This window comes from Perca flavescens, chromosome 17, assembly GCF_004354835.1.
Source record: "Perca flavescens isolate YP-PL-M2 chromosome 17, PFLA_1.0, whole genome shotgun sequence".
Taxonomy (NCBI): domain Eukaryota; kingdom Metazoa; phylum Chordata; class Actinopteri; order Perciformes; family Percidae; genus Perca; species Perca flavescens.
In genome coordinates this window covers 32,442,301-32,467,402 of record NC_041347.1, presented here as the reverse complement: position 1 = coordinate 32,467,402, position 25,102 = coordinate 32,442,301, and the positions used below count along the sequence as shown (strand labels likewise).

The 25,102-nt window shown below is 43.0% G+C and overlaps 1 protein-coding gene across 2 annotated transcripts; it reads right to left on the bottom strand.

The window, feature by feature from the left end:
- Nucleotides 1-1,249: 1,249 nt before the first annotated feature.
- znf365 (zinc finger protein 365) lies at nt 1,250-25,051 on the bottom strand. Of its 2 annotated transcripts, none has more exons than XM_028604369.1 (8): nt 24,935-25,051; nt 20,733-21,282; nt 19,283-19,436; nt 13,898-14,213; nt 9,680-9,851; nt 8,726-8,772; nt 5,235-5,459; nt 1,250-2,500 (listed from the first exon to the last, which is right to left on the bottom strand). In XM_028604369.1, exons 2-8 carry the CDS (start codon nt 21,270-21,272, stop codon nt 2,458-2,460), a joined length of 1,497 nt encoding a protein of 498 aa, XP_028460170.1. In that variant the 5' UTR covers nt 21,273-21,282; nt 24,935-25,051; the 3' UTR covers nt 1,250-2,457. The 2 variants fall into 2 exon arrangements, with proteins under 2 accessions (XP_028460170.1, XP_028460171.1); XM_028604370.1 differs by having other exon boundaries at nt 24,969-25,044.
- Between the last annotated feature and the right edge of the window lie 51 nt (nt 25,052-25,102).

The window sequence follows — 25,102 nt, the reverse complement described above, 5'->3', positions numbered from 1 at the left end:
AACTCTAGTCAGGCCAATCACATCGTGTGTAGGACTCGTTGGGCGGGGCTTAACATAATGACGGCAGAGTTGCGACGGTTCCCCGTGAATTTCCTGCAACCTGAAAACAAAGACGATGGCTGCTGCTGCTGGCGAACAGTGGTCTTTGGAATCGGCTTTGGCCGCGACTCTGGAAGACTTGGAGTTCAGCTTTTCTTTGAGAAAAGAACAAAGAACGGCTCTGAAGTCATTATTAAAAAAGGAAGATGTGTTTTGCCGACCGGATACGTCAAAAGTTTAACCTATCAACTAGCGTTGCTCTGCCTGGTTGTAGCGCTATCCTAATGCGTGCAGAGGGAATTTGAAAGACAACCGTTTATCCCGCCCTTCAGATTGAGCCCTGCCAATGGGGAGTTCCCAGACCCAACATCTGGATGTGGGTCTGGCTTGTCAGGCTACGTTTGTGCTGCAGTCATGTGGGGTTGGAAAAATCGGAAAAATCTATTTCCAACTCACATCATGAAAATTCACATCATGAGATGAGGTCATGTGTTGGTAAAGGTCTGCGCTCTCTCCGAGTGTCCTAGTTGGTGGATGAATTCATTTGTTTGGGTCTGTACATGGGATTTGTTGACACGAAAATATAGAATATTACCAGAGTTATCCTATAATGTGTGGAAACGTCTTTACAACAAAACTGACCGACCAGCTGCTCCCTTCATTTATTGGTGGCTTGATCATCGCCGATATCTTTGCTTTAAGGCTGTTACTTTCACCTTCGATGGAGCTCTGCAGTCTTTTGTGCTAAGCTAGGCTAACACACATAGTGGACACACAGAGATGAAACTGAAATCATGTTCTCATATGACTCATGCTAAGATAGAAACCCTTCCCAAAAACTTTAAAGAAAGGAGCAGTATTCTACAAAACAAAAGCTGGTAAACTTGATATTCAGATGAGGTGGGTGATTGGCTACAAAGGACCACGACTACAAATAAATAAATAAATAAATAAATATCACTATAAAATATTTCCAAGTGAAAATATCTAACTTGTCTCTCTATGTACAGTTATCAGACAGTATTGGAATTGGTCCTACTGGACCTTTTCCACATCAGACATGTTGACTTATCATAGTAGGAAAAGCACAGCTGAGATTGATAACCTTAATGATGGCTCAGTTCCATCAACTGTCCCAGTAAGATATTTCAGTGAGTCAGCATGCACAATACCAGGACCTCTCCTACGTGGAATGCAGCCATCATTAATGGTTTTGAATACGCCTGTGCTTTTCCTACTATGACATGTCAACATGTCTGCCATGAAAAAGGTCTATGCAGCGAACGCCACTCATCTGCCATTTGAAGCCAAGAATCATTATGCAAAGTTTATTTGACCCAGATCTGGTGCCATCAAACTCCTGTCTGTGCTTTACGAACCAAATCAGAGTTGCGACAGAATAATGTTCCCATATAGATTAGATATTACCTGTATTTATACAGCTCACACGTTTTTTAAATCCTCCAAAGATGAACAGATATTGCTTTGTTTGACATGTGAAAGAGACTGACAAATGGGGCACACATTCCAAACTAAACCAATTCCGGTATAACCATTGGCCGCATGACCATGCTATGACCAGATGAGCACCACGGCCTCCCCCCTTGCGTCAAAATAAGAAATATTGCTGCACAAAATGCAGAATTTGAGCCAGTAAGAAGTCTTAAAGAAAGAGAGATTCTCGTAGCTACACAAGTGTCTGTCTGACAATGTCAGAGGAAGCTGTTGGTGGAGAAAGACAGAAAAGACTATTTTACAGCTACAAAGAGTTGCTGATTAAGTGTAGGATATATTTTGGCACACTGACTCACATCTGCGAGGAAGTACCCTGTAATCAATCGAAAACTTTACCCCCAAGTTTTGCAGGTATTTCTCAGACTCGAGAGGGAGTCTTGTGCTGCTGAACCTCCAACAGCTTCACAGATGGTAGCTTTATGGCAGCTTTGGGACACCCAGTTTTTGGAAAATAATAAACTCAAATAAGACCCTCATCATTTGGGATACTAAACTGCACGTATACCCACTTGATGACCCCTACTGCTTAGCTTTGGAAGTAACTCCAGGTTATTACAGTAGAGAGGCTAACATTCATAGCTTGTAATACAACACACTGTTTAATCCATTCCATAACGTTTTGCACCACCCTAACTCTATATAACCACAGAATCTCTCTTAACTACCGCCCTGTGTGCACAGCTTCAACATGCGGAGAAATTCAAAGCTTAGTCACGGCTGCTGAGCTACGATTGGACAATCGGTGTTCTGTGGAGGAGTTTATCGATCTACACAATCATCGCTTACTGTTTGGGCCTCGAAAGCACAGACAGAGATTAGATAACTGGACTGGTGGGCAGTTTTCTTGGGAAACCGGGCCCGGGATGTAAAGGTTCAACCAGAGGAGAGGATGCGTCATCGATGTCAACGGGAACTGTTCATCCACTTTCTTCGCAGTTTCAACAACCTGTTTCCATGATCAGACATCACCTGTAAGTCAGTCTTATCAAATAAAGTAGATGAATACAAAAGCAAATTTCTTTTTTAACCTGAAGTTTCTCTAACACCTGCCTCATTTAGACCGGTTGAACGGTACTAGAGTTCGTTTCCCCCCCTCGGTGCGGTTCGTTTGGGCCGGTGGGAAGGCAGCAATCGCACTCCAATGTGCACCAAAAGTGAACCAAACCAGCGTACCGAGGCCTTCTTGAAGAGGTGGAGATAAGTTCTTCTACTGGAGCTAAGAACGCTTGTCGCTTTTGGCTCAAAACTCTGCTTAAAAGACCAAAATGTAGCGATGTAAACGTAGCCTCAGAATGTCAATATCAACAAACACTGAGATTAATTGTACTGTAATTAGGGCTGGGCGATACGGAGAAAATCAGATACGTCGATGTCGTAGGCTTGACAATTGGTGCTTTCACAAAATATTTTAAATAAATAAACATTAATAATGTGGTACACACAGTTTCAAGTGAAATTATAGAGAAAAAATACCCCTTCTTTCCAGCTATATACTGACCGTGTTTACATGCATGCTCAAATCCACAATTCTTCAAATGATATTGTCCTCCTAACAGAAAATGGAGTTAGTGTGTGCTAGTTGTTATCAATTTAGAAGTCATTGTACATCACGACATCTTGATATATGATTCCATTGAAGGACGATAACTTATATTGAATAACTGCCCAGCCCTAACTGTAATACATATTGCGATTTGTGCTAATGAGACAAAAGACTAAAAGCTGTCATTCGTTTATACGTCTGAATACTGAAAGGTTTTCCCACTCTTACATCCTTCCGAAAAAGCACCCGGTGTCTCAACTCAGAGTCCTCTATTTCAGTGTAATAATCAATGGAAAAGTACAAAATATGCAATAACGTATTGTATGCAGTGATAATTTGTTATTGCATTATCTTCTTAAACCCTGTTACGCAGCGTGAAGCCAAGCAGCTGACTTTATAAAAGACTTCTTCATTCATACTTTAGTGTGAGCTTACTATATATAAATGGTTTTCTTTGTTTGATTTATAGAAAACAATTGAATAACAATTGCGTCAGATGCAATTGTATCCGATACAAAACATTTAATGTACTTTATACTAAATTATGTTACGTAACATTAAAGCAAAGTACTAAAGGAAAAAGTAATTTTTCATTTTTTCAAGGAATTGTCAATAAGATTGATAACATTTGGCCATGTTATACGGTCTTTTTTAACTTTTAATAAGTTGTTTTTTTGAATTCTTATACAGATATTTGATATTTGATTACAATTGCCCATTTTCTAAACATCCTGTACTTTTTTTTTGCAGGAAAACCACTTACATTTTGTCTAAATTTTGCAAACATTCCAATGTCAAAATAAGATTTTTTTATATTGTTTTTTAAGATTATTTTTTGGGGGTGGATAGACAGGAATGGTGGATAGACAGGAATGGTGGGAGAGAGATGGGGGACGACACGCAGCAAAGGACCGCAGGTCGGACCCGAACCCGGGCCAACGCAAAGGACCCGGCCCATATTTATCAATTTATCGCACCGTAGTGACGAAAAGAGAGCTGAGCCAGAAGGCAAAGCTCTCGATCTACCGGTCAGTTTTCGTTCCTACCCTCACCTATGGTCATGAAGGCTGGGTCATGACCGAAAGAACGAGATCCAGGGTACAAGAGACCGAAATGGGTTTCCTCAGGAGGGTGGCTGGCGTCTCCCTTAGAGATAGGGTGAGAAGCTCAGTCATCCGTGAGGAGCTCGGAGTAGAGCCGCTGCTCCTTCGCGTCAAAAGGAGCCAGTTGAGGTGGTTCGGGCATCTGGTAAGGATGCCCCTGGGCCCTCCCTAGGGAGGTGTTCCAGGCACGTCCAGCTGGGAGGAGGCCTCGGGAAGACCCAGGACTAGGTGGAGGGATTATATCTCCAACCTGGCCTGGGAACGCCTGGATCCCCAGTCGGAGCTGGTTAATGTTGCTCGGGAAAGGGAAGTTTGGGGTCCCCTGCTGGAGCTGCTCCCCCCGCGACCCGACACCGGATAAGCGAACGAAGATGGATGGATGGAGAATATGAGACCAGTACGCCTCACTAGGTTAGTCTCACAGGCTCTTATTCCAGTTCCCTCATACAAAAACAACTATGGTCAGAAATCGTTTTTTTTTTATATTTACACCAAAATTTGGAATGAGATTCCCCATCACATTCGAACACTATCATCCATCACATATTTTAAAAAAGTCAAACAAGTCAAAGTCACACTTGCACACACTGGTTGTTCATGTATTGTTTTAGTCTTGTCTGTCCGTATTTAATGTTTCATTTGTCTGTATCTGTCTAGTCCATGATATTTTACTGTATAAATGTTTTTGTCCCCATGTGCCGAAATTGTGTTCAACGTTCTATGTTGCTGCAGAACAGGAACCTGCTGGAAACCAGTTTTTAAACTGAGCCAAGCCCGTTTATATTGTAACTTAATTGTTGCTTTTAAATTTTCCTGTATAATAAATGAAATGAGACTAATTAAAAACGATACAGAAGGAGGAATCACTTCGGCATAAACTGCTCCAAAAGAAGCTCGATGTGAAAGTGACCGTACTTTTCCATAGGTTAACACACTGGAATAAAGTCATCGTTAGATAATAAAAAGAGTTTTACCCGCTGACACCCCCCTCCCCCACCTTCTGTGTGTTTCTCTACAGCTTCTACGCCTCGTACCCGGCGGAGCGGCGCCGCTGGTGGTTCCAGATGTCGTCTCTGTGTTCGGGTCGGCAGAACAGCCGGGACGACTGCGCCAGACGCTCCCGGTGCTCCCGCTCGCGGTCTCGCTCGCCAGCGCTGCTGCTGCTGGGTTTGGAGAACAGAGGACAGCCGCCGAACTGCGAGGAGGAGTGACTTCTGCTGTCGTGGAGACCAGACGAGGACAGCTGACCTCCCGCTGACCTGCAGATGTCCAGTGGTGGAAGAAGTAATTCAGATCCTTTACTTCAGTAAAAAGTACTAATACTCTGTTACAAGTAAAAGTCCTGCATTGAAAATGGCATGGGGTACTTTCCATAAAATCATCTCTCAATGCAAATCAAACATAAAACTATGCCAATCTCTAGGTATGGTGAAGGGTATGTGATGATGTGGGGGTATGGTGAAGGGTATGTGATGATGGTGGGGGTATGGTGAAGGGTATGTGATGATGATGTGGGGGTATGGTGAAGGGTATGTGATGATGTGGGGGTATGGTGAAGGGTATGTGATGATGATGTGGGGGTATGGTGAAGGGTATGTGATGATGGGGGTATGGTGAAGGGTATGTGTTGATGATGTGGGGGTATGGTGAAGGGTATGTGATGATGTGGGGGTATGGTGAAGGGTATGTGATGATGTGGGGGTATGGTGAAGGGTATGTGATGATGTGGGGGTATGGTGAAGGGTATGTGATGATGGTGGGGGGTATGGTGAAGGGTATGTGATGATGATGTGGGGGTATGGTGAAGGGTATGTGATGATGTGGGGGTATGGTGAAGGGTATGTGATGATGTGGGGGTATGGTGAAGGGTATGTGATGATGATGTGGGGGTATGGTGAAGGGTATGTGATGATGTGGGGGTATGGTGAAGGGTATGTGATGATGTGGGGGTATGGTGAAGGGTATGTGATGATGTGGGGGTATGGTGAAGGGTATGTGATGATGGTGGGGGTATGGTGAAGGGTATGTGATGATGATGTGGGGGTATGGTGAAGGGTATGTGATGATGTGGGGGTATGGTGAAGGGTATGTGATGATGTGGGGGTATGGTGAAGGGTATGTGATGATGATGTGGGGGTATGGTGAAGGGTATGTGATGATGTGGGGGTATGGTGAAGGGTATGTGATGATGTGGGGGTATGGTGAAGGGTATGTGCTGATGTGTGGGGGTATGGTGAAGGGTATGTGATGATGTGGGGGTATGGTGAAGGGTATGTGCTGATGTGTGGGGGTATGGTGAAGGGTATGTGATGATGTGGGGGTATGGTGAAGGGTATGTGATGATGTGGGGGGTATGGTGAAGGGTATGTGATGATGTTGGGGGGCTATTTTAATTCCAAAGGCCAAGGGAACTTTATCAGGATGCATAGTATCCTGGATCCATGAAATAACTGGCCTTTCAAAATAAAAGTCTGCCGGCCTCTATGGGAATCTAACATAGGGGTGGACTGACTTTAGTTGCCAGCGATTTAGACATGGCTGTGTGTGGAGTTATTTTGAGGGGACAGCACAATTATAGTTATACAAGCTGGACACTTAATACTTTACATTGTAGCAAAGTGTAATTTCTTCAGTGTTGTCCCATTAAAAGATATAATTAAATATTTACTAAAATGTGAGGGGTGTACTCACTTTTGTGAGATACTGTATGTACGGAACTTGAGTAAATGTACTCAGTTACATTCCACCACTTAAAATGTCGTATATGAATGAATGAAGTCAGAAGGAAGTTGTAGTGAATGTAAAAAAAAGACCAGGTCTAAAAGTTTATATTTTTAATCAAAGTTACAAAAGAGTTTCCTATTAGTGTCTTATTATTTAGACTATTTATCTGAAAGAGTCAAAAGACAAACACAAGTAAAGACATGTTTAAGACTTTTAAAAAGGTCCCATGGCATGAAAATTTCACTTTATGAGGTTTTTTAACATTAATATAAGTTCCCCCATCCTGCCTATGGCCCCCCAGAGGCTAGAAATGGTGATAGGTGTAAACCGTGCCCTGGGTATCAAGACCACACCCCCAGCCTCTACCTTATACCTATATAAAAGAGACTTCAGATACAGTATTAGGGGACAACTAAGGTCTATATAAAAGAGACTTCAGATACAGTATTAGGGGACCACTAAGGTCTATATAAAAGAGACTTCAGATACAGTATTAGGGGACCACTAAGGTCTATATAAAAGAGACTTCAGATACAGTATTAGAGGACCACTAAGGTCTATATAAAAGAGACTTCAGATACAGTATTAGGGGACCACTAAGGTCTATATAAAAGAGACTTCAGATACAGTATTAGGGGACCACTAAGGTCTATATAAAAGAGACTCCAGATACAGTATTAGGGGACCACTAAGGTCTATATAAAAGAGACTCCAGATACAGTATTAGAGGACCACTAAGGTCTATATAAAAGAGACTCCAGATACAGTATTAGGGGACCACTAAGGTCTATATAAAAGAGACTCCAGATACAGTATTAGGGAACCACTAAGGTCTATATAAAAGAGACTTCAGATACAGTATTAGGGCACCACTAAGGTCTATATAAAAGAGACTTCAGATACAGTATTAGGGAACCACTAAGGTCTATATAAAAGAGACTCCAGATACAGTATTAGGGAACCACTAAGGTCTATATAAAAGAGACTTCAGATACAGTATTAGGGAACCACTAAGGTCTATGTAAAAGAGACTCCAGATACAGTATTAGGGAACCACTAAGGTCTATATAAAAGAGACTTCAGATACAGTATTAGGGGACCACTAAGGCCTATATAAAAGAGACTTCAGATACAGTATTAGGGAACCACTAAGGTCTATATAAAAGAGACTTCAGATACAGTATTAGGGGACCACTAAGGTCTATATAAAAGAGACTTCAGATACAGTATTAGGGAACAACTAAGGTCTATATAAAAGAGACTTCAGATACAGTATTAGGGAACCACTAAGGTCTATATAAAAGAGACTCCAGATACAGTATTAGGGAACCACTAAGGTCTATATAAAAGAGACTTCAGATACAGTATTAGGGAACCACTAAGGTCTATATAAAAGAGACTTCAGATACAGTATTAGGGGACCACTAAGGTCTATATAAAAGATACTTCAGATACAGTATTAGGGAACCACTAAGGTCTATATAAAAGAGACTTCAGATACAGTATTAGGGGACCACTAAGGTCTATATAAAAGAGACTTCAGATACAGTATTAGGGAACCACTAAGGTCTATATAAAAGCATCCAGAGAGCACCATGTCATTATTTTTTTTCTACATCTGGCTGGGGGACTACCAATGAAAATTAGCACTTTTGAGCTAACTCGGGAACATTTACATTGTTTCAATGTTGATTAATGTTGACTGTCCCCTTTCAAAAATAAAGAAATTGAAATGGGACCTTTAAGACCCCGCGGGTACCGTGTTGTACAACATCATGCGAGCCGACGTGGAGGCGCTCACCTGCTTTTAGTGATTCTGCGAGGTCCGTTATCAGTTGGCTGCTGGTACTGATGAGGACACAGAAAAGGTCAAAGGTTACCGACCACGAACCAAAACACAAGCGGAAAATATAACAAGTAGCAATTCGTGGGTTCAAACCCTTTCTTGGCCAACACTGGACAAAGGATTTCAAAGGACTGCATTTATATAGTGCTTTTCTAGTCTTAACGACTACTTAAAGCGCTTTTACTTATTACAGGCACCTTTCACCAGGGAGGTGTGTTCAGGTGCATTCTGGGTGTGCTGTTCTTATAGGGAGGTGTGTTCAGGTGCATTCTGGGCGTGCTGGTCTTATAGGGAGGTGTGTTCAGGTGCATTCTGGGCATGTTGGTCTTACAGGGAGGTGTGTTCAGGTGCATTCTGGGCATATTACTATCTTGAGGGAGCGGGAAGTGATGGCGCCATTGACCAACAAAAACCTGGTCTAAAGTCAATAACGCAGCATTTCATTGTTAATTTAACAGAGCATTAGTAAAATGCTCCTAGGCTCGTGCACAGCGAGCGCACACTATGCTTGTTACACACAGGGACGCACAGCAGCGCACACACACACACACACACACACACACACACACACACACACACACACATGCAGAAGATTACAAATAAAAATATTACGGTGCAAATCCTCTATCATAATAGCAATGCTCCAAGGTCCAAACGCGCCTCCAAAGGAATGGGAGATGATCTCTGATTGGCTGATAGCATGTTACGCCCAAAACACACCTCTGATTAATGAAGACACTAAGTACAACCCTTTCGGACCAGGCGCCCGGTGCACAGACACTTTTTTCCCGCCATTAAACTAAGATAAAATAGGTCCCTGAGTTTCTAAACCTGGGCTGTCAAACTCATGAATTTGGCTCATGGGCCACATCATTTTTTGTCCCATCCCACCGCGGGGACCCTGTGTACCTTGTAGTGGTTGCACTGCTGCGGGCTGCCGTTGCCCTGGTAATACTCCACCAGCCTCTCGGCCAGAGCGATGCGTCGCAGCAGATTCTCGATGAAGCGCTGGATTCGAACTTTACCGCACGTCTCCTGTCGAGCCGCCGCTTCCAGGAACTTCTGGATGGTCAGCACCTCCCTGGAAAACACGTACAGCCCTTGAATAAATGTGCTTTTTTTGGAGTTTGAATCGGGGACTTATGGTCACGTAATTGCAGCCTCTGATTCCTTTCTGCGGCTTCAATTTGACCAGTTTATTTTGATCTGTCTCTTGTGAGTCCCCCAATGCTATGGAAGTGTTATAATAAATCGCTGGGGTGCCCCATCAAGACTACGTTCAGTTAGCCCTAGATAGTAACATTAAAAACTTGACCAGGCCTACAAAAAAAATCTAAAGTTGCCCTTGTGGTGGCAAATTTTATTTTAACCATTTGTTTAATGATATTGACCATTTGTTTAAAGATTGTTTTAAACCTCCACATAATCCTGTTCCTTCCTGTAGACTTAAAGGCACCAGTGAGAGAGCTGGCCTTGTAGACTGTGAGCAATAGCACAAGTTATTTTCGCTAAAGAAATTGCAGCTCCTCATTTGTTTATTTCTCGCAGATAAAGTGAAGAAGGCTATACCACTGTGTGAAGCGTATCTCTTTCTGTCTCCTGAGATAAGCAGGTGTTTAGTCTAATGTAGGAGACACAGGAGCAGAAAGGAAGCTTGTAAAATCACCTGACTGTCTATGGTATTTTTTAGAAAAGTGGCAGCATGCTAAAGATATTTGAAGAGGGGTGGCTTAACGAGAGTTTCTTCACTATAAGATGTTTTGATTTTTAGGTTTCTAGTTAGGGAAAGACATTTTCAGTTGTGCTGCGTGTACCTTTGAAACTGTGTTTCTCTCCATTTGCAAATGTGAATAAATACTCAAAGACCAAACTTTGGTTTAATTCTCAAACAGTCGTTATTCGTTTTCATTTGATCGTTGATATTTCTAAACGCTGCTGCTTCATAGGAAAACTTCCACCACAACCTCAACATCCGAAAGTTTTGAATAAACTGCGTCTCTGTGAAGACGCCCTGTTGCCCTCCATACCCAGTGTTTCCTCTATGTTGATTTGCCCCCCACGGTATCAGAATTAGGGGCTGCATTGTTAGATTGCATGTCGGAGAATAACGCGGTCACTCGGCAGAAAAAGGGAGAAAGGAAAAAGAGACTAGCTGTCCGGATGATAAGCCAGTTGAGATGGTGTGTGTACGTCCATGAGAACTGTAAGTCGTATAACTTTAGGGCTGCAAATAACGATTATTTTAATAATCGATTAATCTGTCGATTATAAAAAAAACAACAAAAAAGCATTAATTTACATCAACTCACTACATACATACCGTATTTTTCGGACTATAAGTGGCTCCGGAGTATAAGTCGCATCAGTCAAAAAATGCGTCATGAAGAGAAAAAAAACATATATAAGTCGCACCGGACTATAAGTCGCATTTATTTAGATTATAAATACAAGAGTTATTCAACTACACAATAGCACACAGAACAATACGCTGAATACGGTAGGTGTCTGGTATGTTAACGTAACACATTAACAGTTATTGAACTATACAATAGCACCAGAACAACCAGCTAGCAGGGCGTGGAGCATGGAGGTATTAAAAGGCGTGGAGACGAAGCTGCACCGTGAACGAGCCCCTCCAGACTCCTTCCTCCACCTCTGGCCATCTCGCTTTCAGCCCACGATTAGCCGATTAGCTTTCTTTGTTTTCTTCATTGCAGTAAGAGTCACCTTTTCTCCAGTCTCCCTCATAAGTTTCTCCCTCATTTCAAACTCTCTTTCTGCTGCTCGATTACCGTTTTCGGGGCTGCATATTTTACTACCTGCAGTTTGTCTCTTTTCTTTCTCAGTTGTCTTTACGAGCAGCGTTCTAGTTGTCACAAGCCTAGAGCGCCATCTCGCGGCTGTAGACGGTAATGTTTCAGTATAATTTAACATGTAAAAACATGTTAAATTATATATATTTTGATATATAAGTCGCACCTGACTATAAGTCGCAGGACCAGCCAAAGTAGGAAAAAAAAGTGCGACTTATAGTCCGGAAAATACGGTACTTGTTGTTTTAGTTAATAGTTGTGTAAAGGTAAGTAACCCAAATAGCAGATGCAGAGACACACACACACACACACACACTTATTCATTACAAAGCACATAATATATACATGACAACAGATTGAACAATTAATGGGCCAAAAAAGGCGAGTGAATAAAACCTTGTCTTTAGTCTTGCAAAGTATACCACCCCTGGTTTATTACTGTTATTACCGAGCTAACGCTAGCTTGTCATGCTAGTCAGCTGGATAACGAGTAAACAGCAGCACCAGAAGAGCTCCTGGAGGGACGGTACGTTCCTCCCTTCAGACCGGAACAGAAGGAGGATAGTGTAGTGACTTTACCCTGCTGTTGAACTCCCTTCCTCCTCATCAAGGACTCCAACATGTTTACGTTTTAGGTGCTGACTCATCACCGTGGTGCTCCCGTGCCATGCCGCGTCGCTTTTGCTTATCTTGCAATTAACACGTTTTTGATTTATTTAGTGTGAAATGCTCCCACACCTCGGATGACTCGGGTCGTACTGATTTCTCTGCCTCCGCCGAGTGTTTCAGAACAACGTTACGGGTCTCTCCGGTCTCTCTCCGTATTTCCTCTACCCCCGCTCTGCTCTTTTTTCTTTTCTTTCGCTCCGCGCTGCTCCGCGCTCAACTCAATTTGTTTTTAATCTCCGCTACTGAGTGGCGTAATAGTTGCGCGACACAACGAATAGATAATGACTTTTTTAGTAATCGAATTTTATCGATTTTATCGATTCGTTGTTGCAGCCCTATATAACTTAGGTTGTCAGTTCATTTAAGCCTGGTCTTGCCAATTTAAATTAAGTTAACTGGTGATTTTCGTTGTTTGTGTTCTTCACCTGCGAGCTAAATTGCACATGGCTGTTGATTCGATATAACAGCGATTTTGCTCAACTCCCTTGCTCACGTTTGTATTTGAGGTGCATTATTTACATGCTGAATTAGTTACACTGCATTAAGATGATGTAATTAATAGTGGGTTTATTGTTATTTGCTACAGAATGCTTAGCCTATATGTCAAGATTAAAGTTGGCCTATATTGAACTGTATTTGTTGAGTTACTATAAATAGTAACTCAACAAATACAGTTCAATCACAACTGAAAATATGCCTCATTGTGTGTGTGAATAGAGGTGAATAAATATATTAGTTTGTGTTGCAGCGAAGTGTCAGTTACGTTTCATGGGGGGGGGGAGTGGGGGGTGTTTGGACCTGCCCCCACTGCTAAAAAAAATCCTAAAGGAAACACTGTTACCTCTAGTGCTGCCACCTCTTAGTCGATTAGTCGACTAATCGGTCGTTTTGGTCTTAGTCGACTAAGATTTCTTTAGTCGATTAGTCATTTTTTTATGCTAATTCATGCTTAATTACTTATTTCCAAGAAACTTCTGAGCACATTTATGGTAAACACGAGATTTAAAGTAGAGATGATCGGAGCCGATACCGATACCAGTAACGGTATCGGCTCCGATACTGCCTAAAACGCTGGTATCGGTATCGGGAAGTACTGGAGTTTATGCACCGATCCGATACCACGTTATAAAGCCCTAAAGAAAATCTACATTAAAGTAGTTTATTTCTGTTCTTTTTCCGTTATAACTGACTGTCAAACTGGAGAATAAAAGAAAGTTCTGGGGCATTCATTGTTTGTGTTTGTTAACCTGAGCCAGACAGACAACAAAGATAGAAGTCATATCACATCCATACAGAGATAGTAGTATACAGCTGTTAAAACATAATGAAATATATGACACTCTGGTATCAGATCGGTACTCGGTATCGGCCGATACGCAAGTTCAGGTATCGGAATCGGTATCGGGAAGCAAAAAAGTGGTATCGGGCCATCTCTAATTTAAAGTGGTGCTTTTGCAGGATTAATTGTGAAGAAACTCAGTTTTACAGATGGTTAATTAACTACATTTATATTGTGCTTTTCTAGTCTTAACCACCTCTCAAAGAGCACAGCTCTGTCAATTAAATCAACTAATCGATTAGTCGACAAAATCCTATAAGTGTTAGTCGACTAAGGAGTTCTTTAATCGAGGACAGCCCTGGTTACCTCTCCCGTCGTTCCAGCTCGTTCTCCGAGGCGTTGAGCTGCTCCCTGAGCGCGGCGATCACCATGACGGCCACGTCCACCTGCCGGCTCAGCGAGCGCTCCCTGTCGGCGACCTCCTGCCTCTCCTGGGCCAGGTGCTGCGAGTGAGCGAGCTCGCACAGGAGCTCCGTGTCCGTCTGGGCGAGCTCCGTGCTCACCTTGGCCAGCCGGCGCTGCATGGTGCTGTCGGCCGCCCGCAGCATTCTGGCCAGGCGCCGCCGCACCTCGGCCGAGGCCGCCGCCGTCTCCAGACCCGAGTACTGGTTCTGGTTCTGCTCTGGTGGGGGACAGCAAAAGGAGACGAGTCACTGCGCCGCTGTAAGCGAGATTATCGATTACTGAACCAACTGCTGAACTAGGCTTAAAAAGGTCCACTTTGTAGGAATGGTTCCCATCTAGCGGTGAATAGTGTTAATTTTGTCACCTACTGTATTTTTAATTTAGTCTTAGTCTTGTGCCAAATATTTTTGTTAGTCAAGCTTTAGTCGACAAAAAGTCTCGTCATTTTAGTCTAGTTTTAGTCAAAAGAGAACTCAAGGTATCTTAGTCAAGTCTTCCAATTTTCGCTTTTTTTTGTAGAGATGCACCGACTGACTGGTTAGTGACTTGAATTGGTTGATTTTGACGTGATCGGCCACGATCGGCCGGTCAGTCTGACATATGCCGATTTTATGCCGGTCAAAGGCACTCGGGCGCAGCATGATTAACATTGCGCAACATCAGCATCACACAGTTTCAGAACTCTAATCCTATCTAATGGGAGTTTTCAGTATTTGGTATGACAGGTGTCACTGGTGTGCCAAAACTTCTCCAAAACCTCTCCAAGTGGAACCTGGTGGATGTTAACCAGTTAAACTGCAGTCACAGCGGGGTGGCTCGGTTTGAAACTTCGACATAGTCATATTTTCAAATCTCCGGTTAGCTTTCAGCACTGACTTAATGTAGGGCCCTATGAAGTCTGTCTTTTATATATCTTTTAATTCTTAATTTTGCGATTCCGTCCGTTATTTGGTGTCTGTAGGAGCCACATATTGTATGTTGTTTATGGTCTCATTTATGTTGTTTGTTGATTATTGTGTTGTGCACTTCTATTGTAGGTGGTGGGCATTTTCATCGCGGTTTGAGCGGAAGTGATAGCATATTTGTCTGCTTCACCTGTTCACCTGGGAGCGACACACTTTCTGTTGACCGCCGCACTAGAGCACTTATTCCGACTCCCAAGGTAACATTTGGTAACTGCAGTGCTAGTTGTAGTTTACGTGTGGAGGAATAAATCATTGCAATGTAATCTTGAGCGCGTCATAGTGTGTTAATGCATCTCTCAGTGTTTAGTCCCTGGCTGCAGCACTTTGTTGGACTGCTTACAGCCGCAACAGTATCACTGAAACTCTCGGGCTCTACATTAATCCTGCCATCAGTCTGGGACTGGCCCCCAGCCGGAGCCTCGCAAAAAAATTAATTAAAACTAGAACTGCAAGCAGTTATGAACGGGGCCCAAGCCTCCGACGCCGCCCGCCTCCATAGCCGCCAGCCTCCGACGCCGCCAGCCTCCGTCGCCGCCAGCCTCCGACGCCGTCCGCCTCCGACGCCGTTCGCCTCCGATGCCCGTCGTCCGCGACGCCCCCGGAGCCGCGCCAGTCGCGCCCGAAGAAGCGCGAAGCTGCGCCGATGCGGGACTCGAAGCGTTGAGTAGGGGGGGCACGCGTCGGTGAATATCGAGAGGTTTGATGCGCGAGGTCTGCGGTACTCTGCTTTTGAAAATGTAGTGGTTAACAGTTCGTCTCCATGCATGCACAGACTGCTTTTAACAATTCTCTACTATAAACAAACTTCTTAACCCCCCTGACCACAGGGGACAGCAGAGAGAAATGAGAGAGTGACTGAGAGGGTGGTGGTCCAAAAGTTATGGACCAAATTCGCCAAATTTGGTACAGCGCCTCGGAACGCCATGCCGAGCGAGCGCCACAAATTTTGTGTTGATTGCTTTTACTGTGGCAGAGATATCGCAATTGCAAATTTCCCATTTAAATGCATTGAGTCAGTGGGCGAAACAAATAAACGTTGCTTATAGCGCCCCCTAAAAGCCGATCTTCGCCAAATTTGGTAGAACGCCTCGGGACGCCATGCCGAGCGAGCACCACAAGTTTTGTGTTGATTGCTTTTACTGCGGCAGAGATATTGCAATTGCAAATTTCCCATTTAAATGCATTGAGTAAGTGGGCGAAACAAATAAACGTTGCTTATAGCGCCCCCTAAAGGCCGATCTTCGCCAAATTTGGTACAGCGCCTCGGAACGCCATCCCGAAAGAGCACCACAAATTTTGTGTTGATTGCTTTTACTGTGGCAGAGATATTGCAATAGCAAATTTCCCTTTGAAATGTACTAAGAAAATTGGCGGGAAAACAAATAAACTTTACTTACGGCGCCCCCTAAAGGCCGATCTTCTCCAAATTTGGTACACAGCATCGTAGTGGAATGGTGAACAAGGATCTCAAGTCATTTGGTGATAACTTTAAATTTAACCGAGATATGATATGATACGTGTGTCGTAGCTAACTAGGACAATTTGTTTGGTTGTCAAATTGGCATACTTCAACGTAGCAAAACGATTTCCATAACTTTTTGTCAGGTCCATCTGGAGATGCTAACTACCAGGTTTCGTGCAGATCGGTCGAACGGCCTAGGACGAGTTCGCGAAAGTTGGTTTTGCACGTTGCGCGATACTGCGAAAAAACGTTTGCGCGGAAATGGGCGGGGCCTATATCAGGCAATTTACCTTGATTCAAGGAACACGTGGATGTAAGAATTTCTAATGTTTGATGTGTATTGTGGGAGGTAATGACAAAAAACCATTACAGCGCCACCTAGTGGTCCACATGTGTAATTTTTGGTAGGTGTGATCCACGGCCCATTGTCCATCTACCCTGTAAATTTAAAGTTGTTCACATTAGCGTAAGTGGTGAATCTAGAGTTGGGTCACATTGGGTCCCATAGGCCACGCCCACTTTGACCCCTCGGTACTCCATTCGAGGGATGGCCTCAGGATTGGCCACAGATGGTACGCATCAAATTTCGTATAAATCGGATGAGCCGTTCATGAGATATAAACTTTTTGTATTTGTAGCGCCCCCTAGCGACCAATTTTCTTAAAACGCATGGGGTCCCTCCAGAGGGGCATGGCAAAGCATAATCTAAAGTTTGGGGTTGATAGCTTTCATTTTGGCTGAGATATGGCAAAGTTGGTGTTTTCATAGTTAGCTACTCAAATTTGTTTGTGCGTTATATGCGCAATTTTCATCGTATAAAATTTATTTCCATAACTTTTAGTCAGGCCAGTGTGGAGATACCACGGTCCAAGTTTCGTGCAGATCGGTCGCACGGTCTAGGAGGAGTTCGAAAAAGTAGGTTTTTGATAAATTGCGATTTTAAAGGCATAAAAGTCCAGGCGGAAATGGGCGTGGCCTATATCACGTGATTCAGTTGGATCCAGGGAACGCGTAGATGTATTGTTTTTGAATGTAGGGTGTACGGTTTGGGAGTTATGGGGCCAAACGCGTTTTTGTCTGCTATAGCGCCACCTAGGGGTGGAAATGGGTCAATTTTTGCGCCTGAGGTCCTTGCGGGGTTTTGGACCAGTCCTGAAAATGGCTACTTCCCACTATGTACGGTTTAGGCTGCAGTCGGAGTTTTAGGCGGAGAAGAATAATAAAAAAAATCCTTAGAAAAACAATAGGGTTCCACAGCCCTGCTGTGCGAACGGCGTAGCTATTGCTACACGCCGTTTCTTCCAGACTCGGGCTTGGACCCCTAAAAAAGACACTTGCCACTGGGCCTAACAACTTTTCTGGGAGAAACCCTGAATTCTGCTCCAATAAACATAAGAATGTTTGGGTGGCCCAGTTTATCAGTCCGTAGTGACTTGGGTTAGAAACCGGAGGGTCGCTGGTTCAAGTCCCAGTACGGACCAAAAAAGTACAGAGTGTGGATTGGTAGCTGCAGAGATGCTAGTTCACCTCCTGGGCACTGCCAGGTGCTCTTGAGCAGGGCACCCCCCCAACCACTCAGGGCGCTGGTCCAGCACTGGCAGCTCACTCACACTGACATCTCTCCATTTGTGCATGAACAGGTCCTGAGTGTGTGTGTGTGTGTGTGTGTGTGTGTGTAGTACAGGCCAAAAGTTTGGACACACCTTCTCATTCAATACGTTTCCTTTTTATTTTCATAAATAGAATAGAATAGAATAGCCTTTATTGTCACTGCACTGTGAAGGTACAACGAAATTTAGGGTGCTCTCACAGGGCCACCCTTGCACCACACAAAAAAAAATATATAAAAAAATAAATAAAAACAAACAACAAGAAAAACAAGGAACAACATACTGTATGTCCAGACAAGGAAAAGGAAAAGGAAACGTACATAATTCCATATGTGTTCATTCATAGTTTTGATGCCTTCAGTGAGAATCTACAATGTAAATAGTCATGAAAATAAAAAGGAAACGCATTGAATGAGAAAGTGTGTCCAAACTTTTGGCCTGTACTGTATTTCAGGCCTGTGTGTAGTGATTTCTAATCTAAAGATGCACAGATAGACCGGCCGGTGACCAGAATTAACCGGTTTTCACGTGCTCGGTCATGACCAGCGAGCTGCAGGTCAGTCTGACATATGGCGATTTCATGCCGGTCAACGCTACAATTAACTGACAACAGAAGTTATACGAGTTACAGTTCTCAAGGACCGACGCCACAGCACGCTCTCTTTTTCCCTTTTTCTCAACTTCTCCACCGTGTGTATTCTCCCACATGTAGGGAATCTGGTGAGTTAACCTGCAACATGTCAGCTGTTTGGGGATTCTTCAGCGTGTGGTCAGAAGATAACAAGTTTGCAATATGCAACACCTGCAAGGAGACAGTAGGGCGTGGAGGGACCACACCAAAAACCAGAATCACATTTTTGTTTTGTGTGATATTGGATGTGAAAAGAAGGAAATGGTTCTAACATTGACCTTTAGATGTGTGTGACTGTCCCACACCAGGAGTCATTTATATAGTTCGACTTCATAGTGATCCATTATCTGGTCAACACATGTTCTATTAAAGAAAAGATAGAAAATACATATTTGCGTGTGCTGTAAAGTGGTTAGAAAATATGAAGTCGGAATCGGCTGAAATCGGTATCGGCCGGACTAACTCAAAGAAAATCGGAAATCAGAATCGGCCTAGAAAGTTGTAATCGGTGCATCTCTAATTTCTAACAAACAGAGTGTAAATTGAGTGTAACATTCCCCACTGGGAATCAATAAACAGTATAAATTATTGTAATTATTATTATAAACCTGAACGCACCGACCAGGTCCAGGTCTACATCCGGGTCCGGTTCTGGCCGGTTCTGCCCGAGAGGAGCCGCGGGGGTGAACGGCAGGTGATGGTGGCACGTGTCGGACTTTTTGACATCCTCCTCATTTCTACTTCCATCTCTCTCTTCACCTTCATCGTAGGGCTGCTCGATTATGGGAAAAAATATAATCACGATTATTTCGGTCAATATTGAAATCAAGATAATTTGACACGATTACTCGTTGACTTCTGGAAAGATGTTGCCATTATTGAACTTCAAAAACTGTGGAAAAAGTTAAATAAATCAACAGTAAAACTGTGAACTTTGCCTTAATATCACATGTGTCAAACTCAAGGCCCGCGGGCTGAAGGTTTTGATCCGGCCCGCATATCAATTTAGGTTCACGATAAATGTTGGCCCGCCTAGTTGTGCACCAAAACAGAAAGACAGGAAACTGTTTTTCGAACGGCAACTACACCACGCTTAGAGCAGAATTTGGTAGATTTTCTCTCAACTTTGAGAGTCCCAGAAATCCCCCCCAGAAGCAGAGAGCTTTCTAAATTAAAGCTGGGAAACAGGTTGCTCTTGTGAGTCGACTTTTAAAATTTAATTTTTAGTTTTTGCTTGATTTGCTAAAGTCTGTGATTTCTAAGGAACATTTTGCTGCTTTTTTTAGGGCCAAACTGTAAGTGAGAAGACCAATTTATAGGGCTGCTCCCTCTTAGTCGACTAGTTGACTAATCGGTCGTTTTGGTCTTAGTCAATTTAGATTTTTTTTTAGTCGATTGGTCATGTTTGATGCTGTTTTCACGCTGAATGACTTATTTCCAAGAAACGTACGAGCACATCTCTGGTAAACACAAGAATTAAGGGTTGACATTTTGCCTAATAGATATCACCGTGAAACCTACTTTGATTACTGTCATTAAGGCAGTTATTTGTTGTATTACACTTTTTCTGAAATGTTGTGTTTAAATATGCAAAGGAGGCATCATCTTATTCAATATATGCATCCTTTTGCATGACTCTTTGCGGAGAAACTCAGATTTACAGATCTGTCGATTAAATCAACTAATCGATTAGTCGATACCATTTAATGAGTGTTTAGTCGACTAAAAAGTTCTTCAATCGAACACAGCCCTACTAATTTATACATGGAATAACACAGTCAAAGATATTTGACTTTTTTGAAATAAAAGCATGAAAATAAACTCTGGCCCTTGATGCGATTCTCCTCTTCCAGTGTGGCCCTCTGGGAAGTTGAGTTTGACACCCCTGCTTAATATCCTTAATCCTATTCAAACTTTATATTCATTCAGAACACAAGAGAAAATAAGAGTTTACTTGCAAAACGTAATGAGCTAAATAATAACTTTTTCTCGATTATTCTGGTTTTTGTGATCACTGGGAGCCAAAATCATAACCACGAATAAACTCCGATTAATTGCACAGCCCTACTTCATCGTCCTCCTCTTCTCTCACGTCTTCATCTTCTGTCCCAAATTCCTCTTCGTCGTCTTCCTCATCATCCTCATCCTCCTCAGCCTGCGTCCCGACGCCAACGCTCTGGGTGCGTCTCCTCGCCGAGCGGTACGAGCGGAGGCCCTCGCCGTCTCTGCTGTCGCTCAGGGACCGGACGTGCGGCGGCCGCCACGCGCCCTGCGGGCCCCTGCGGGTCGGCAGGCTCGCGTCGTGCCAGGGGATCGCCGCCGACAACGGGTCTGGCAGTTTGCCCGTGATGCTGAAGCCGCCGGGGGTCACGTCCGGCGAGCGGTACGAGTGGCGGTGCTCCAGATGGGCGCGGAGCGAGGCCAAGCTGCGGAAGCACTCCTGTTCGCCACAGCGGGGGCAGCGGAAGGGAAGGTCGCAGGAAGTGGCGTTAGCGTTAGCCGTGGCGTTGGCGTTGGCGTTGGCGGTGACGGTGATGGCACCGCAGGCCTGGCCGTTCCTCTCCAAGAGGAAAGAGCCAGAACCTCTGGAGCACAACTTCTGCTGCATCACTCTACACCTGGAACACAAGAGAAGAATCAACGTAGGTAGAGCTGGGCGATTTGTTTCCCTAAAAAAATCTGCGATTTCTTTATAAAAAACTCGATTTACGATTCGATTAGATTCCCCCCCCCCCCCTTCCATTTAAAACAAAATAACTGCGAACTGTAAATATATTTTAAAAATATATATTTATTGTATTTAATTAAAGTGCATCAACATAAACAAAATTGCAAAGGCAAACCCTTTCTCTAAGTGAAAAGTCACTGTGCAGTGTGCAACAAAGATTGTTAAACATCCAAATTATTTAAACTGTATTTGGATTAAAAAAAAAAATCTAAATGAATAAAATAAAAATATGAAACGATTTGACCTACCAACTCGATTTTTAAATCAAATCAATTTTTTTCCCAGCCCTAAATGTAGGGCTGTGCAATTCATCGTAGGGCTGCTCCCTTTTAGTCGATTAGTCGACTAATCGGTAGGGCTGTCCTCGACTAAAGAACTTCTTAGTCCACTAACACTTATAGGATTTTGTCGACTAATCGATTAGTTGATTTAATTGACAGAGCTGTGCGCTTTGAGAGGTGGTTAAGACTAGAAAAGCACAATATAAATGTAGTTAATTAACCATCTGTAAAACTGAGTTTCTCCATAATTAATCCTGCAAAAGCTAAAATGAATGTGCTCAGAAGTTTCCTGAAATAAATAATTAAGCATGAATAAGCATAAAAAATGACTAATCGACTAAAGAAATCTTAGTCGACTAAGACCAAAACGATTAGTCGACTAATCGACTAAGAGGTGGCAGCCCTACTAATCTGTCGTTTTGGTCTTAGTCAACTAAGATCTCTTTAGTCCATTAGTCATGTTTGATGCTTTTTTTCATGCTGAATGACTTATTTCCAAGAAACGTAGGAGCACATCTCTGGTAAACACAAGAATTAAAGTGGTGCTTTTTTAACCCAATGGATTAAGCGGTGTGGGAGACCCCACTCACAGCTAAATGCCTCGAAGATTAATAAGCATAGCTACATATGTCAGCTCCAAGGTAAGTAAAGCTAGCAAGCTAACTTACATCAATTATCAATAAGTAGTTTAAGTAGCTAAGAACATAACAGTTACAATCTGTAAAACTGGACTTAAGTTAACAGTTGTGGTTCTATATAGCATTATTATCGAAAGTAGTAAAGTTAGAACATCAGATACTTTATTATTCCGTAGGAAATTCAGGCAGCCTGATAGCTGTTAGCCTGTCAAGCACACGTTGCTATCGACACGGATAATTCAGCAAGAGGTTGAGGGTCATTGAACGCATCCCTCCACTGCATATTGCAGCCCTTTCTGTCGTGCCCTGCAGGATATGTCTGCTGCATTACTCCAAAACCAATCACTTAAACCAACAGGTATGGAGCTCAGCCCAGCCATGGCTATGTGTCTGGTTCTCAATTGTTTGACGGGCGTAGTAACAGTAACTAGGGGGCGTGGCTTTTGCGAACGGTCAATTAATCGAAATGTAATCGTGATTATGATTTGATGATTTTCTCCAAAAATGTGTAACTTAGCGTCAAGGCGATGCAGACCACAAGGACTGCGATTGGTCAACTGGTCCTGTGTGTTGATAGTCGGTGTTTCAACCATAGACAGTATATATATATAAACTGGACCACCAAATCCCGTGTCTCTGGTCTGAGACCAGTGGAGGATATCAGAAGTCTCTTTCCCGGTGCTGGCTGAGCGTTACTGAGCAGCTTGAAGACGTAGATGTGACGTGAGCAACGTGTCTGAAAGTGTGAAGTCTTCTGGTAGCTGTGCCGAGAGAAATCTCAATCATTCCAAATCTTACAGAGACGGAGAGTGTAGGTATATGTAAGGAGATAACATAGACACAGGCTAATTACTGATCACTAACATGCTAGTTAACATTAGTAATTAAACCTAAACAGCTAATGGAAGTCCAAACTGCCTGTGAGCTTCTCCTGTACTATACGGTAATTCCTCTACTGTGTGACAGTAAGTCTCGTGGTTATGAGCCAATCGTTAGCCTATTTTTATAAAAGCGTCTGCTACGGAGCCATAACGTGAGGTACAAGGTAATGGAGCCTTTTATACATTGTCGTGTTTCTTTAGAAATAAACAACGGACAAATAGAGTCTTTAAACGCTTCAGATGTAAAGTTATTCGTTGTCAAAGTGACGTCAAAATGAATGGGAGTCAATGGGATGCTAACGGGAGGTGATGGCTTTGTAGCATCAAAATGGCTCCATAGGAGCTTCAAGGTCTGAAGCGAAGCTTATACCCCCCTTGGTTTCCAGCAGCCTACTGTAGGGAGTAGCAACATGCTAGTTCACTGACATCAGCTCTGCAAATAAACTCAGACATATTTTGGTTACAATGGCGGGGTTATCTCTTTCTAAAGTGTCTATATGTCAGTAACGTTTTAGTAACGAAATTAGCACTTCGCCAGCAAGCAGTACTTTGTGGGCAAATAACCTCAGACTTATCCCCCCTAAGCGTTATGGTGGTGAAATGCAACACGATGGAAAGCAAACCCCGACGCAGACCGCCCAAAGGGTCACGACGCCGTAGGAGCAAAGGCGTAGCTACGTGAAGTTCACGCAGAAGCATAAAACAGCCTTAAGAGGGGGCAGTCCTAATTTATTGTCTTGATGATACTTTTTACATCTCTGTTAACTAGGGCTGTCCTCGACTAAAGAAATTCTTAGTCGACTAACACTTATAGGTTTTGTCGACTAATCGATTAGTTGATTTAATTGACAGAGCTGTGCGCTTTGAGAGGTGGTTAAGACTAGAAAAGCACAATATAAATGTAGTTAATTAACCATCTGTAAAACTGAGTTTCTCCACAATTAATCCTGTAAAAGCACCACTTTAAATCTTGTGTTTACCATAAATGTGCTCAGAAGTTTCTTGGAAATAAGTAATTAAGCATGAATAAGCATAAAAAATGACTAATCGACTAAAGAAATCTTAGTCGACTGAGACCAAAACGACCGATTAGTCGACTAATCGACTAAGAGGTGGCAGCCCTACTGTTAACATAGCCATTATTGAGAAAAAACACTTAGGCATCACTACGACAGCTGATTCCAAACTTTTGAACTGCATTGTATAAAAATTAGTTGATAAATATAATTCCTATAATCAAATCAGTGTACCATCATGTAGTACCTTGATGGTACACTGATTTGTATTGTGCTGCAAGATGACAGCAGGTTATCTGAGCAGGTGCTCGCCACACAAATAAAACACACGTTAGTTTCCCTGTAGTGGCCACTTAATGATTGCATAACAGGTTACTAAACACCATCTTTAGCATCATTAGCCAGCTGTACGTTAGCGAGTATTCTTCCCCATGAAGGCATGTCCCGCCTTACTCTGCCTCTGATTGGCTTACCCTGACAGCCCCTACCCTAATTCTAACCAATCTTACTCCTCTTACATGAACCTAACCAATCCACATATAGCAGGCAACGCGTACTAGCCAATCAGAGGCAGAGTCATGCCTTCGCCATCCTAGTTTTAATTTTTTAGCGTAGTGTTAGCTTTACTAGCTGACTGTTGCTGCTCTAAAGCTAACAGGAGCTAGCTAACAGAAAACGTTCGCTGAATCATTATTAAACAGAAAGCCTGTCACGCGCCGCTCTTACCGGTTTAACGGCAGACTTTAAATAAACGTCTAACCGTTAGTGTGTGGAGATGTCATGTCGCAGATGGAGACCGACAACAGCCCGCATGATGTCATTCATTCTGAACGGTGGACGACCGTTAGGTTAGCATTCAATAACAACACTATATCCGGTTAACCCTTTCAGAAT